We start from the raw sequence: 14920 nt of genomic DNA on the forward strand, positions 1-14920 counted from the left end.
GGTTAGGTGGTGCTGGAAACACACTTTGGGATGGTGGATATGCAAGGGAGCTGCCCCCAGGACTGTCATTGCCTATGGAGTGGGAGACAGAAGAGGACTTGGTTCCTCGAGTGTAGGAAGGTGGCGTTTTTACCTGAGTTGGAATCCAGGAATTGGTCTGGACGATACCTCTCCCATAGTGGTTGGAATGTCAGTGGGCTGTTTTCAAAATACCCATCTCCACTGCGGACAAAGGAAAGAAGCTTTGGCCTCTGTCACACAGTCTTTCCCCACTGTCGGCAAGTTATTCATTCATCCAGCTGGTCAGCCAGCCAGTCCCTCACTCATTCCAGCTAGTCATTAGTTATCAGCTGGTCAATCAGTTATTCTGACAGTTGGTCAGTCCACCAGCTAGAACCACTGACTCCCGGCCCTAAGCAGGAGAAGGGAAGAGAAGGATGGGGCAGGAGTCAGGAGGCTCGAATTTATTCCACATCAGATGGCTAACTGCAGGAAGCCGGTTATGGGCAGGGTGTGAAAACAACAGGTCAGGCCTCCTTCCTGGTAGGTTCCCTTCACCTAGGGGCTGGAGAGGGGGCTCTGTAGGGGACAGCTGGTTGTGAGGGCTAAGAGCCGATCTGTTGAGCTACGCAGTTATGGGTTCAGTTTCCCATTGCAGCACTTGGTAGCTTGGTGGCCATGGGCAAGTTACTTAACCTCTTTGGTTCTTAGTGTTCACCTCTGTGTGAAAGGGGTCGCAGTAGCCTCTACCTCACAGCATTGTGAAGATCTGATGCAGTAACATTAGTAAATCCCTCAGGACTGAGTGAGGACGGGTGCCATGGATGTGCCATCCCCGCCCGCCTCTGACACAGGGCAGGTGACGCACAGGGACGTGACACCTTCTGTGAGTGCACTCAGAATGGTGTGAAATTCCTAGCTTGTTGGATAATTCCACCCCTTTCTCCTTCAGGGCACATCGAAAAACAAGTGAAAGCAACATAATTATAGGGGCCATCCAGTACACACTCTAAGAGAAAAACATTTGCAGCATGTTAATTACCAGTAACAAATTACATGGGAACTTCACAACCGATTGCACAAGTACCATGGTTGAGAACTGCTGTGTCAGAGACTGAGACACCGCCACACTTGGGAACCCACGTCCCCACCCAAGCCCCATCCATCCCTCTACTCTCCGTCTTTGCCCCAGCCTTACACAAGCTGTTGGTGCCCCTGCGTGAGGGGTTAATTCTCAGCCCGTCAGAAGTCAGGAAGGTTTCAGCCTCATATTTTGGGTTCAAATTCCTGCTTTGCCACTTTCTAGCTCTGTGACTCTGAGCAATTACTCGTCTGTATGTACCTCAGTTCCTTTATCTGCAGAATGGGTGATTAACACTCTCTCTTTCATGGAGTTGTTGTGATGATCAAATACAATTACGCATATTAAGCACTTGGCGTACTAAATGTTGGCTGCTGTTATGATGGTTTTTGAGAAGTTAAAAGAGGTCAGCTAATGTCCGTGGAAATCCGAGAAGTCAAAACTGTGGGAATTATTATCACCATGCACGGAAACTGGGATAGGAAAGGCAGAGTTAATAGGGATCTTTTAATGTGAAACGGCAAGAAGCGGGAAGTCGAGTCAGCACAAGTCAGCAGCATTGGCAAGGAGGTTTGCGCCTCATCCTGGGCAATGTGAACGTGTGTGCAGCGAAACCCCTGCTCTGCACCCTTCCTAGTATCCACTCAGTGCTGACAGCCCCTCCCTGGCCTACCTGGTGAAGCCCATGAGGACGGGGTTGCCTGGGCGCTGGGTCACATCCCACTGCATCCCACCGCTTTGGTAGAGAAACAGGGCGTAGGACCTGCTCCCATCTGTGGAAAGGATGGCCTGGTAGGTGTTGGTCTGGGGATTGGTTAGAGACACACATACGGATGTTTGTGAGAGATCTGGGATGTCCCACCACCCAGCCCACACCCCGGGCCTGACACCCACGCCACCTCTTCGTGACCTACCCAGGGCAAAGGCTTGGGCTTGAAATACTGGTAAGTTTGGGACTGCGCAGGCAGCTTTCACCCTGGGTGTTAAAGCACCCGTCACGGTGGATTTGCCTTCTTTGTGACTTCTTTCCAGGGTAGGGGAGGTAAAGGACTCTGGGTTAGAGTCCAGTTGGAAGGGGTTTGTATGACAAAGCTTCAGCAAACTGAGAGATTAGCCAAGGTGCCAGAGAGCTGGGCGAGGCCCGAGGAGCTTCCTCAGGGATAGCTAAGGATATTGTCCAAGTGTCCTCTCAACCTAAGTAGCAAGGAGGACCACGGCCGCTGAGGCTGGAGGGTCTCTGAAGGTGAGTGCCAAGCACTGTGCTTGTCCAAAGTAGGTAAGTTGCTGAGCCAACTGAGCAACCAGTGACTTCAGACCAGACACAAGGAAGCACTCTGTGACCGCCAGAGGGAAGACTAGGGGGCTGTGGTGTGCCCAATTACATTGGCTGCGTTTTGGTCGAGAGCCAGAGCGTGGGGTCAGAGAAACCTCTGGCTTTGTCATTTGCTAGCTGGGTGACCTTGAGCAAGTTGCTTAACTTCTCTAACCATCATCTTCCTCATCTCTGATACATGGATAACAGTATCAGGTTGAACCATATAAAACTGCCAATAGCCAGCCATTTTTGACTCACAAAATTTCCATGTCCTACATTTCAACCTCCTAATACCCAGTGCTCTGGGCTGCTATGAGGTCGTGTAAGCAGAGGCACACCTGGTACAGGGTGAAAGCTCAGCAAATGGGCTGGGGTGCTGGAGGAGGAGGGGTGGGGGTGGGAGGTTGGGGGCTGGGGGGTGAGTGGGGAGGGCAGTGCTATAATCACCAATCTGACCTTGGGTCAAAGAGGATTTTAGAAGAGGAGGCCTCACGTAGGATTCTAGGATGCCTGACTTCCAGGTTGCTCACAGGAAGCTGCCCACTGGTCCACTTACCCCGAAGGTCCTCCAGGCAGGATAGGCGGGGGCACGGACCCAAGTGACCTTTAGCGTCCACTTGGCTTTGTAGATCCAGGCGTCTGTCAACATTTTAATCTGAGACTCCACACCCTGCACTAGTGGGTTGTATTCATCATACAGTGTCTCATATTCCTAGGAGAAGAAGGCAGATACGGACAAGGAAACGAGAGACCCCGCACTGTCTGCCTGGTGATCCTGCTCACTTCAGTACACCCCTGTCTCCCATCCTTCCGCGTCCTGGGCCTACATTTTCAGTTAGTTCCTCTGACCTTAAGGTCAATTCAAATTCTGGGAAGCCTGGGGCGTGTGGAGTGGTGACTCAAGGCCCAGAAACCCAAGTTTTCTGGACCTGAACTTCTGCATCTCTTAGCACAAACTGGCTTGGACTTTGTGAACACCTGCACCCATCTGTACCTCCCTGTATCCGACTGGAGGCTCCTTGAGGACAGGTGTGTGTTTCTCCATCTTTGGATCTTTTACAGTGCCTCATCTGAGGTGGCGGCACAATCCATATCCACCTGTGGTAGCTTTCACAATGTGAATAGCTCCCACTGAATGGAATCATTAACCCAATGTGGGAGCACATGCAGGGGCTTCACTTGACTCAGGCTTTCTGGGACAGACCCCCTACAATCTCACTCTAAAATCTAATGATGGATCACCAGCCCCCATCACTGTCTCCTGCAGGTCTTTCCATGGTTGTGTCCTAATCTGCTTCCTCCCCGCCCTCATAGTTAAGTTTCAATACCCACCCACACTGAGCCCAGGCTCTGACAGCAGTCATACTTGCAAGGCCCTCTGCACAGCCCTTTGTCTCTCCTTGCTGGTGGCTGGAGGACCCTGAGCTTTGAAAGGCTCACCTGGTAAAATACGGTTCCCCGGTGGCTAGAGAAATCAGCATCATCCCAGAATGGAGCCACCAGGGCCACAGGGTCCCGGGCTGTAAAGCCTCCAAGAGGAGGGTTGGGGTCAGAGAAAATCTGGTACTCTGGGAAAATGATCTGGCCATTATCTGTGAACTGAGCACAAAGGTTCATCCAGTTAGCACTCAGGAAGGGAGGCAGGGAGGGAACATCCCAGCCTTGGGCCAACTCCTGGGCCGCGTGAGCCCCGAGGGCCCCTCTGGGTAGAACTTCAGCTATGTCGACAACCTCTGGAAGGTCTCATCCACCTCTCTGCCTGCATGTAGTTCTCACACAAATACTCTTCACCCTTAGGACATTCCTCATGTCCCAAGTCCTTCCAAAGGTGGTAGGTTTTGTCCTGCTTCAGTGGCAGACCCGTCTATAGACCAGCCCAATCACAAAGCAGAGCACAGAGCAGTCTCTGGGTAAATCCTCTCAGCCCCACCCTGAAGCTTGTGCCACATCACTTAGGGCTAAAAAGACTGATACCCTCACCCCTATCCCTGTGTGGCCCTTTCATTCTGTGTCCTGACTCAGCCCCTTTACCACGGGCCATAGTGGCCATGACGGCCATTCAACTCTCCTCCAGGAGACATGGGGAACTTGGACCGAGGAACGAGGAAAGAATTAGAGAAAATGTGAACGGCCTCAAACACTCAAGTTCCCAGGCAGAGCTTCCTACTCATAAAAAGGGCCCATGAAAACAGTTAAACAGTTTACTGGGCCCTGGGACCTCTCCACTGGCGGTAACAGCACTCTGTCCCTGCGGGGTGGGGGCCTTGCTCAGCTCCCCATCTCCCTCAGCTGGTGCCCTGTCATTAAAGACAGCACATGCACATGCAGTCAGCGGCATGGACACAGTAGGTGTCTGAAAAGTATTGCTTCCATTTTCCCTCTCAGTCACGGTCATGGTCATGGTCATGGTCACAGGACCATCTCCAAGCCCTAGACAGAGAGAAGCAAGGCCCATGGAATGCAGGTCATGGGTCCTGCCCTTGAGGCTGCAGCCAGAGACTCACGTAGAGGGAATCCCGGAGAGAGGAGCCGATGGGGAAGCCAATCTGGGGCTTGAAGAGTGGCGAGGTGAAGTCCACCGTCCTCCTGACAAACTCCAGGTCTCCAGCAGTCGGCCCATAGGGGAAGAGGGAAACTCCTGGGCCGATACAAAGAAGAGCAGGAAGTTCTCAGGGGCCCTGACTTCATTAGGGCTGGCAGAAGTCCCCCGGGAGTGTCCCCCGGCTACTCCTCCATTCTTGTCCTCTATTTCCCTAAGTGAGAGCCATTAAGGGCTCCTCCCTCTGCCTCTCCACTTGCATTCAACCCGTCTTTTCACTTTACCCCTTAAATGGTACTCTCAGCCTTCCCCAGCTTGAAGAAAATCAGGTCCTGCTGTCACAATACCAACAAATTATTCTGCACCTGTTATGGTACTCATCATTCTTTTAAGGGTTAAAAGACAACATTTTTCCAATACAGTGAAGATGAGTAACTGAAAGATCATTTCACAGAATGAGACTTGTTTGCTACAATGGTATTTCTCTGTATAAAGTTGAAGAACCCCTAGAATTTGTCATAAGACCCCCCCTAGAGGTCCTTGAGCTCCAGTTGGAGAAATGTTGTCCTAAAAATTCAACAGATGGGCCTCCTCCTTTCCATACTGGCCGCCCTCCCCTGGTCTTCCTTGGAATCCTGCAGCTGCCTCCAGCAACTTCATCCTCCACCCCAGTCACCATAGCACCGTTTATCAGTGTAAATCTAGCCACAGCCTCCCTGGGCCTGTTGTCTGCAAGATCCTTTACACCACAGCCTTGCTTCTCAACACTCTTCACCTTACTTCCCGCAACCCCAAAGGCTTTGGGGATTTCATCCCCATGCAATGCGAAGATTGCTTTTTCCGTCCATGCCATTATTCCAGCTGTTCAGGCACTCCCGCCTGCCTGGGGCACTTCCTCTCCCCAGCTCCTATTCATGCTTTCCAGGAAGCCCCCTCATCACCTTGAACCCCTCCCCTCCCCGGCCCACATTCCCTCAGAGCCTTCCAAGGTGTGCACCCAATACCCTGGACTTAGTCCTCTAATGGCATCTATTGAGGCAGCAGATCTGTCTCTTGCTAAACAGCACCTTGATCATTTCGGTATCTCCAGTTCCCAGCTCAGGACCATGTCTAAAGCCAGCCCTCAGCACCCAACTCTGATGCTGTCTCATTGTCCCCTGTAAGGCCCTTCTGATTGGAGACAGCAGAGTCTGTGAGCGGGCAGGCTGAGACAAAGCACTCAGTTACCTCACCCTTATCAAGGGGATACGGAGAGTAGCTGGACTTCCCATGGTCCAGATGCAGCGGTGGAAAGATCCACAGAACTGGTTCCTCCAGCTACCCACAAGAACCCTCATCGGTAGATCCGATCCAGCTGCCAGAACTACAACATCTCCATCTAACTCCAACCCCTCCGTCCCAGCTCTACAGAACCACGGACCTTTCTCAGGCGTGATAGGGCCCGGGGCAGCTGTCGAGTGGGTGCCCGTGGAAGTCCTAGAAGTGGAGGCTGTGAGGCTCTGGGAGGTTGTTGAGGGTAGTGATGTCGTGCTTCTCTTGCTGCCTGTCCTCGGTGAGGTTATGGTTGTTCCTGGACAGACAGGGAAAGAAGGCTAAGTGGGTCTTACAGTCAGGAAGTATCAGAGATAAAGAGAGACATAGGCTTTAGGAGCTGAAAGAAACAGTTAGAAAATTGTCTTCTGGTCACACTCAAACCACCCCCTGCAAATCAGCAGTTGTCTCCTGGACAAAGGAGGTGATCAGCTTGTCACCCACCAGACCCCCAACACACCAACTTCATCTTCTTGTGGACCTGACTTCCAGCCTGGCAATGCTAACTCACCGTCTTCTCCCAAGCACTCTTCTAGGCTGAACTGAACCAGTTGGGCCACTGTAAGAGACCAAGTTGCCAGAGTTCCCACCTACCTGATGCTTCAGTATTTATGATGGAGCTTGAGGATGCTGCGGATGGTGGAAAAGTGCTGGCAACAGACAGAGTAGTGGGGTGACTTGTAAATAGGGCAGTAGAACTCCTGGTGACTGCAGGGCCAGGGGCTGCTTGAGAGAATGAAGAATTAATGGTGGAAGTATAAAAACTTGATATACTCTGAGTTGTTCCCATATTACTAGAAGACATAGAATCAGAGAAAGCAGACTCTGTGGAGGGCTGTAGAATAGGCAGTGAGGAAGATACGCTTGTTATAACAGAAGTGAATGTCTCCTGAGGAACGGCTCCCAAAGAAGTATGTCCATTTCTGGAAGATGAATGAGGTGAAGGGTTGACTACTGTGAAGTCCCTGGTGTGTTATTTGCTAGTGGTCTCCATGCTCTGAGTCTGGGAGGCCTGAGGAGACGTTGATGTTGTCTCACGAGAAGTGGTGGAAGTGGGTGAGGTTGATTGTTCCACCAGTCCCCTTTCATGGAGACTGCAGAAGTGACTGGAGGGTTACTGCCCGCTACCAGCATTGATGTGTACCCTGTTCTTCCTGTGGGGGTGTCAGGTGAACTTTGTGACGTGACCATCTTTGAGGTCATAAGAGATGTGTTGCTTATGCTAGATGGAGATGAAGTTCTGCCTGTTGAGGTTGGTGCTGTGAGCATCTGTGATGTTGTCCCGGGTGTGTGGATCACACTGGATGGGGATGAAGTGGTTGTCTCACCTGTGGGGTTTGTCCCTGGAGAAATGCCCAGTGTAGATGTGGGTCCCGCTGTGGATGATGAGGGGGTTGATCTGTTCACGGCTGTGATGGTGCTGGCTTGAGTCTCTGCGGTGGTTTCCAGACTCTGAGTCTGGGAGGCCTGAGGAGACGTTGATGTTGTCTCACGAGAAGTGGTGGAAGTGGGTGAGGTTGATTGTTCCACCAGTCCCCTTGTCGTGGAGACTGCAGAAGTGACTGGAGGGTTACTGCCCGCTACCCGCGTTGATGTGTCCCCCGTTCTCCCTGTGGGGGTGTCCAGTGAACTTTGTGACGTGACCGTCTTTGAGGTCATTGGAGATGTGTTGCTTACGCTAGATGGGGATGAAGTTCTGCCTGTTGAGGTTGGTGCTGTGAGCATCTGTGATGTTGTCCCGGGTGTGTGGCTCACACTGGATGGGGATGACGTGGTTGTCTCGCCTGCGGGGTTTGTCCCTGGAGATAAGCCCAGTGTAGATGTGGGTCCCGCTGTGGATGATGAGGGGGTTGATGTGTTCACGGCTGTGATGGTGCTGGCTTGAGTCTCTGCGGTGATTTCCAGACTCTGAGTCTGGGAGGCCTGAGGAGACGTTGATGTTGTCTCACGAGAAGTGGTGGAAGTAGGTGAGGTTGATTGTTCCACCAGTCCCCTTGTCGTGGAGACTGCAGAAGTGACTGGAGGGTTACTGCCCGCTACCGGCGTTGATGTGTCCCCTGTTCTTCCTGTGGGGGTGTCCAGTGAACTTTGTGACGTGACCGTCTTTGAGGTCATTGGAGATGTGTTGCTTACGCTAGATGGGGATGAAGTTCTGCCTGTTGAGGTTGGTGCTGTGAGCATCTGTGATGTTGTCCCGGGTGTGTGGCTCACACTGGATGGGGATGACGTGGTTGTCTCGCCTGCGGGGTTTGTCCCTGGAGAGATGCCCAGTGTAGATGTGGGTCCCGCTGTGGATGATGAGGGGGTTGATGTGTTCACAGCTGTGATGGTGCTGGCTTGAGTCTCTGCGGTGGTTTCCAGACTCTGAGTCTGGGAGGCCTGAGGAGACGTTGATGTTGTCTCACGAGAAGTGGTGGAAGTGGGTGAGGTTGATTGTTCCACCAGTCCCCTTGTCGTGGAGACTGCAGAAGTGACTGGAGGGTTACTGCCCGCTACCGGCGTTGATGTGTCCCCTGTTCTTCCTGTGGGGGTGTCCAGTGAACTTTGTGACGTGACCGTCTTTGAGGTCATTGGAGATGTGTTGCTTACGCTAGATGGGGATGAAGTTCTGCCTGTTGAGGTTGGTGCTGTGAGCATCTGTGATGTTGTCCCGGGTGTGTGGCTCACACTGGATGGGGATGATGTGGTTGTCTCGCCTGCGGGGTTTGTCCCTGGAGAGATGCCCAGTGTAGATGTGGGTCCCGCTGTGGATGATGAGGGGGTTGATGTGTTCACGGCTGTGATGGTGCTGGCTTGAGTCTCTGCGGTGGTTTCCAGACTCTGAGTCTGGGAGGCGTGAGGAGACGTTGATGTTGTCTCACGGGAAGAGGTGGAAGTGGGTGAGGTTGATTGTTCCACCAGTCCCCTTGTCGTGGAGACTGCAGAAGTGACTGGAGGGTTACTGCCCGCTACCGGCGTTGATGTGTCCCCTGTTCTTCCTGTGGGGGTGTCCAGTGAACTTTGTGACGTGACCGTCTTTGAGGTCATTGGAGATGTGTTGCTTACGCTAGATGGGGATGAAGTTCTGCCTGTTGAGGTTGGTGCTGTGAGCATCTGTGATGTTGTCCCGGGTGTGTGGCTCACACTGGATGGGGATGATGTGGTTGTCTCGCCTGCGGGGTTTGTCCCTGGAGAGATGCCCAGTGTAGATGTGGGTCCCGCTGTGGATGATGAGGGGGTTGATGTGTTCACGGCTGTGATGGTGCTGGCTTGAGTCTCTGCGGTGGTTTCCAGACTCTGAGTCTGGGAGGCCTGAGGAGACGTTGATGTTGTCTCACGAGAAGTGGTGGAAGTGGGTGAGGTTGATTGTTCCACCAGTCCCCTTGTCGTGGAGACTGCAGAAGTGACTGGAGGGTTACTGCCCGCTACCGGCATTGATGTGTCCCCTGTTCTTCCTGTGGGGGTGTCCAGTGAACTTTGTGACGTGACCGTCTTTGAGGTCATTGGAGATGTGTTGCTTACGCTAGATGGAGATGAAGTTCTGCCTGTTGAGGTTGGTGCTGTGAGCATCTGTGATGTTGTCCCGGGTGTGTGGCTCACACTGGATGGGGATGACGTGGTTGTCTCGCCTGCGGGGTTTGTCCCTGGAGATAAGCCCAGTGTAGATGTGGGTCCCGCTGTGGATGATGAGGGGGTTGATGTGTTCACGGCTGTGATGGTGCTGGCTTGAGTCTCTGCGGTGATTTCCAGACTCTGAGTCTGGGAGGCCTGAGGAGACGTTGATGTTGTCTCACGGGAAGAGGTGGAAGTGGGTGAGGTTGATTGTTCCACCAGTCCCCTTGTCGTGGAGACTGCAGAAGTGACTGGAGGGTTACTGCCCGCTACCGGCGTTGATGTGTCCCCCGTTCTCCCTGTGGGGGTGTCCAGTGAACTTTGTGACGTGACCGTCTTTGAGGTCATTGGAGATGTGTTGCTTACGCTAGATGGGGATGAAGTTCTGCTTGTTGAGGTTGGTGCTGTGAGCATCTGTGATGTTGTCCCGGGTGTGTGGCTCACACTGGATGGGGATGATGTGGTTGTCTCGCCTGCGGGGTTTGTCCCTGGAGAGATGCCCAGTGTAGATGTGGGTCCCGCTGTGGATGATGAGGGGGTTGATGTGTTCACGGCTGTGATGGTGCTGGCTTGAGTCTCTGCGGTGATTTCCAGACTCTGAGTCTGGGAGGCCTGAGGAGACGTTGATGTTGTCTCACGGGAAGAGGTGGAAGTGGGTGAGGTTGATTGTTCCACCAGTCCCCTTGTCGTGGAGACTGCAGAAGTGACTGGAGGGTTACTGCCCGCTACCGGCGTTGATGTGTCCCCCGTTCTCCCTGTGGGGGTGTCCAGTGAACTTTGTGACGTGACCGTCTTTGAGGTCATTGGAGATGTGTTGCTTACGCTAGATGGGGATGAAGTTCTGCCTGTTGAGGTTGGTGCTGTGAGCATCTGTGATGTTGTCCCGGGTGTGTGGCTCACACTGGATGGGGATGATGTGGTTGTCTCGCCTGCGGGGTTTGTCCCTGGAGAGATGCCCAGTGTAGATGTGGGTCCCGCTGTGGATGATGAGGGGGTTGATGTGTTCACGGCTGTGATGGTGCTGGCTTGAGTCTCTGTGGTGGTTTCCAGACTCTGAGTCTGGGAGGCCTGAGGAGACGTTGATGTTGTCTCACGGGAAGAGGTGGAAGTGGGTGAGGTTGATTGTTCCACCAGTCCCCTTGTCGTGGAGACTGCAGAAGTGACTGGAGGGTTACTGCCCGCTACCGGCGTTGATGTGTCCCCTGTTCTTCCTGTGGGGGTGTCCAGTGAACTTTGTGACGTGACCGTCTTTGAGGTCATTGGAGATGTGTTGCTTACGCTAGATGGGGATGAAGTTCTGCCTGTTGAGGTTGGTGCTGTGAGCATCTGTGATGTTGTCCCGGGTGTGTGGCTCACACTGGATGGGGATGATGTGGTTGTCTCGCCTGCGGGGTTTGTCCCTGGAGAGATGCCCAGTGTAGATGTGGGTCCCGCTGTGGATGATGAGGGGGTTGATGTGTTCACGGCTGTGATGGTGCTGGCTTGAGTCTCTGCGGTGGTTTCCAGACTCTGAGTCTGGGAGGCGTGAGGAGACGTTGATGTTGTCTCACGGGAAGAGGTGGAAGTGGGTGAGGTTGATTGTTCCACCAGTCCCCTTGTCGTGGAGACTGCAGAAGTGACTGGAGGGTTACTGCCCGCTACCGGCGTTGATGTGTCCCCTGTTCTTCCTGTGGGGGTGTCCAGTGAACTTTGTGACGTGACCGTCTTTGAGGTCATTGGAGATGTGTTGCTTACGCTAGATGGGGATGAAGTTCTGCCTGTTGAGGTTGGTGCTGTGAGCATCTGTGATGTTGTCCCGGGTGTGTGGCTCACACTGGATGGGGATGATGTGGTTGTCTCGCCTGCGGGGTTTGTCCCTGGAGAGATGCCCAGTGTAGATGTGGGTCCCGCTGTGGATGATGAGGGGGTTGATGTGTTCACGGCTGTGATGGTGCTGGCTTGAGTCTCTGCGGTGGTTTCCAGACTCTGAGTCTGGGAGGCGTGAGGAGACGTTGATGTTGTCTCACGGGAAGAGGTGGAAGTGGGTGAGGTTGATTGTTCCACCAGTCCCCTTGTCGTGGAGACTGCAGAAGTGACTGGAGGGTTACTGCCCGCTACCGGCGTTGATGTGTCCCCCGTTCTTCCTGTGGGGGTGTCCAGTGAACTTTGTGACGTGACCGTCTTTGAGGTCATTGGAGATGTGTTGCTTACGCTAGATGGGGATGAAGTTCTGCCTGTTGAGGTTGGTGCTGTGAGCATCTGTGATGTTGTCCCGGGTGTGTGGCTCACACTGGATGGGGATGATGTGGTTGTCTTGCCTGCGGGGTTTGTCCCTGGAGAGATGCCCAGTGTAGATGTGGGTCCCGCTGTGGATGATGAGGGGATTGATGTGTTCACGGCTGTGATGGTGCTGGCTTGAGTCTCTGCGGTGGTTTCCAGACTCTGAGTCTGGGAGGCCTGAGGAGACGTTGATGTTGTCTCACGGGAAGAGGTGGAAGTGGGTGAGGTTGATTGTTCCACCAGTCCCCTTGTCGTGGAGACTGCAGAAGTGACTGGAGGGTTACTGCCCGCTACCGGCGTTGATGTGTCCCCTGTTCTTCCTGTGGGGGTGTCCAGTGAACTTTGTGACGTGACCGTCTTTGAGGTCATTGGAGATGTGTTGCTTACGCTAGATGGGGATGAAGTTCTGCCTGTTGAGGTTGGTGCTGTGAGCATCTGTGATGTTGTCCCGGGTGTGTGGCTCACACTGGATGGGGATGATGTGGTTGTCTTGCCTGCGGGGTTTGTCCCTGGAGAGATGCCCAGTGTAGATGTGGGTCCCGCTGTGGATGATGAGGGGGTTGATGTGTTCACAGCTGTGATGGTGCTGGCTTGAGTCTCTGCGGTGGTTTCCAGACTCTGAGTCTGGGAGGCCTGAGGAGACGTTGATGTTGTCTCACGGGAAGAGGTGGAAGTGGGTGAGGTTGATTGTTCCACCAGTCCCCTTGTCATGGAGACTGCAGAAGTGACTGGAGGGTTACTGCCCGCTACCGGCGTTGATGTGTCCCCTGTTCTTCCTGTTGTGGTGTCCAGTGAACTTTGTGACGTGACCGTCTTTGAGGTCATTGGAGATGTGTTGCTTACGCTAGATGGGGATGAAGTTCTGCCTGTTGAGGTTGGTGCTGTGAGCATCTGTGATGTTGTCCCGGGTGTGTGGCTCACACTGGATGGGGATGACGTGGTTGTCTCGCCTGCGGGGTTTGTCCCTGGAGAGATGCCCAGTGTATATGTGGATCCCGCTGTGGATGATGAGGGGGTTGTTGTGATCACGGCTGTGATGGTGCTGGCTTGAGTCTCTGCGGTGGTTTCCAGACTCTGAGTCTGGGAGGCCTGAGGAGACGTTGATGTTGTCTCACGGGAAGAGGTGGAAGTGGGTGAGGTTGATTGTTCCACCAGTCTCCCTGTCGTGGAGACTGTGGAAGTGACTGGAGATGTACTTCCCCTGATAGATATTGATGCGTTGTTTGTTGATGTTAGAGGAGATATTGTTGTGTCCGTTGTCGAAGTGCCTTAAATATAAAATACAAAGAGTAATGAAACATAAGAATTTCTTGATGTTAAGCTGGAGAGTTATAACCAAGTATTGTGCACCAGGAACCTTCTGAATCACTTGCTTCAGATATAATGGCCGCAGAATTAATTATTTAACTATGTCTCTGTTTTCTACCAATGTTGGCTCCTAATCATATGAAGTACTGCAATGTGTGTCTTTGTGTTTGCATTTTCTCCTTTACTGTTGGTTTATAGGTGTAGTCATTGAACTTGGCCGAGTACATTCCTCCTTTTCCCATATCAGGCTTTAATAGACGCCAAGACCCTTGAGCTTCAGTGTAAGAACAGTGTTTTAATGAAAATACACCGACTATTCATTCAATCAAAAATTTCAATTTTTGCATCTCCTAAAGCCACATTTCTCATACACTATAAAGGGATTATTACCCTCAGGTCTTTTTCAGAGCTTCTTTTCCTGTTTTAAAATCTCAGGGCTTATCTTTATCAGTTTTCTTTCTCAACCCATCTGCTCATCCCATCTTTACAAATCCTGCAGTTTTCATTCTCAGTAATAATCTTGTGATATTTTTTTCCTCCTTCATTTCTCTCTTACCCTGTTTGAAATAGATAAGAAACTTGCTGACATTTCAGTCTTCTTTGAAGAGCAAAGAACAGGAAATTTTGTGAACTTGTCTTTAAATGTCTGACATGATCAGGTACCTGTACTGTTGATAGTATATGTTAACTACTTGTAGCGTCTGAGACAACTTTGTGTGTTCAGTATAAAGCATGTAGGAGTGCATCCAACAATACAGAAGAATTTTTGAGGACTCAGGTATAAATTAACTCCCTCTTCTCTGGAGTAGTGTGGGTGGTTTGGGGGGCATTCTGTCTTCTCTTCAGATACATAGTTATTTGCATTTCATCCCACACTCTGTAAGGCCCGTTTTTGTGGGCGGTCCCCCACTTAAAATCCAGAGCTTTCTACTTTGCTTTTTCTTGTTAACTGGGAATAGAGTGAATTCTGTTGGTTTTTAACATCATGTAGGGTCCTGAGCTCAGGATGACTCCGTTTTAACAAACCTTAGCAAGCAGTTTCCCGGGGCACTGCCGCCTTACATTTGCCCACAGGCCTAGGAGTAGGTGAGGCACAAAGCCCACAGGCTGCACGTAGGATCAACAAAACTGTTTTCATGTTCATTTCTTTTACAATCAGAAGGGAAAAAGTCATTGCAAAAATAATAAATATGTAATCATGAATCCAGCCTTGACTGCATTAATCCAACACAGTCATAAAATGTAATTTTTATTTTATTTCATTTTGGCAGAGGAAGGGGCACAGGAAGGCAAAAGTGCCTAGGGCCCATGAAAGTCATTGTGTTGACTCTTTTCTGGATGGTTTCCACAAAAGTCTAGACCCAGTGATAAAGAGGTAAGTGTAGTGGTAGCAGTTCATAGATGACAATCAAAGTTCATTTTATATTATTTCACGTATCTTATACTGATTTTTCTCCCCGAAAACTATCTTTAACTGTTAAAAAATCACAGAGCTAACTTCTTTTTTATTCAACCT

At 51.7% G+C, this 14920-nt stretch overlaps 1 protein-coding gene across 2 annotated transcripts in view; it reads right to left on the reverse strand.

Annotated features, from left to right (window-relative positions):
- Window positions 1-14920, reverse strand: part of MUC4 (mucin 4, cell surface associated) — a 48830-nt gene that overhangs the window by 16783 nt on the left and 17127 nt on the right. Inside the window, exons 2-9 of one of the 2 annotated variants that reach the window (XM_074364845.1) lie at window positions 7575-13364; window positions 6841-6969; window positions 6356-6505; window positions 4901-5034; window positions 3837-3995; window positions 2953-3108; window positions 1755-1885; window positions 134-222 (exon numbers count right to left, since the gene is read on the reverse strand). In XM_074364845.1, the coding sequence (XP_074220946.1) occupies window positions 134-222; window positions 1755-1885; window positions 2953-3108; window positions 3837-3995; window positions 4901-5034; window positions 6356-6505; window positions 6841-6969; window positions 7575-13364 (6738 nt within the window). Of the gene's footprint in view, window positions 1-133; window positions 223-1754; window positions 1886-2952; window positions 3109-3836; window positions 3996-4900; window positions 5035-6355; window positions 6506-6840; window positions 6973-7574; window positions 13365-14920 lie in introns of both variants that reach the window. The other variant, XM_074364836.1, reaches the window with a different exon arrangement.

Source organism: Camelus bactrianus, chromosome 1 (assembly GCF_048773025.1).
Source record: "Camelus bactrianus isolate YW-2024 breed Bactrian camel chromosome 1, ASM4877302v1, whole genome shotgun sequence".
Lineage (NCBI taxonomy): Eukaryota > Metazoa > Chordata > Mammalia > Artiodactyla > Camelidae > Camelus > Camelus bactrianus.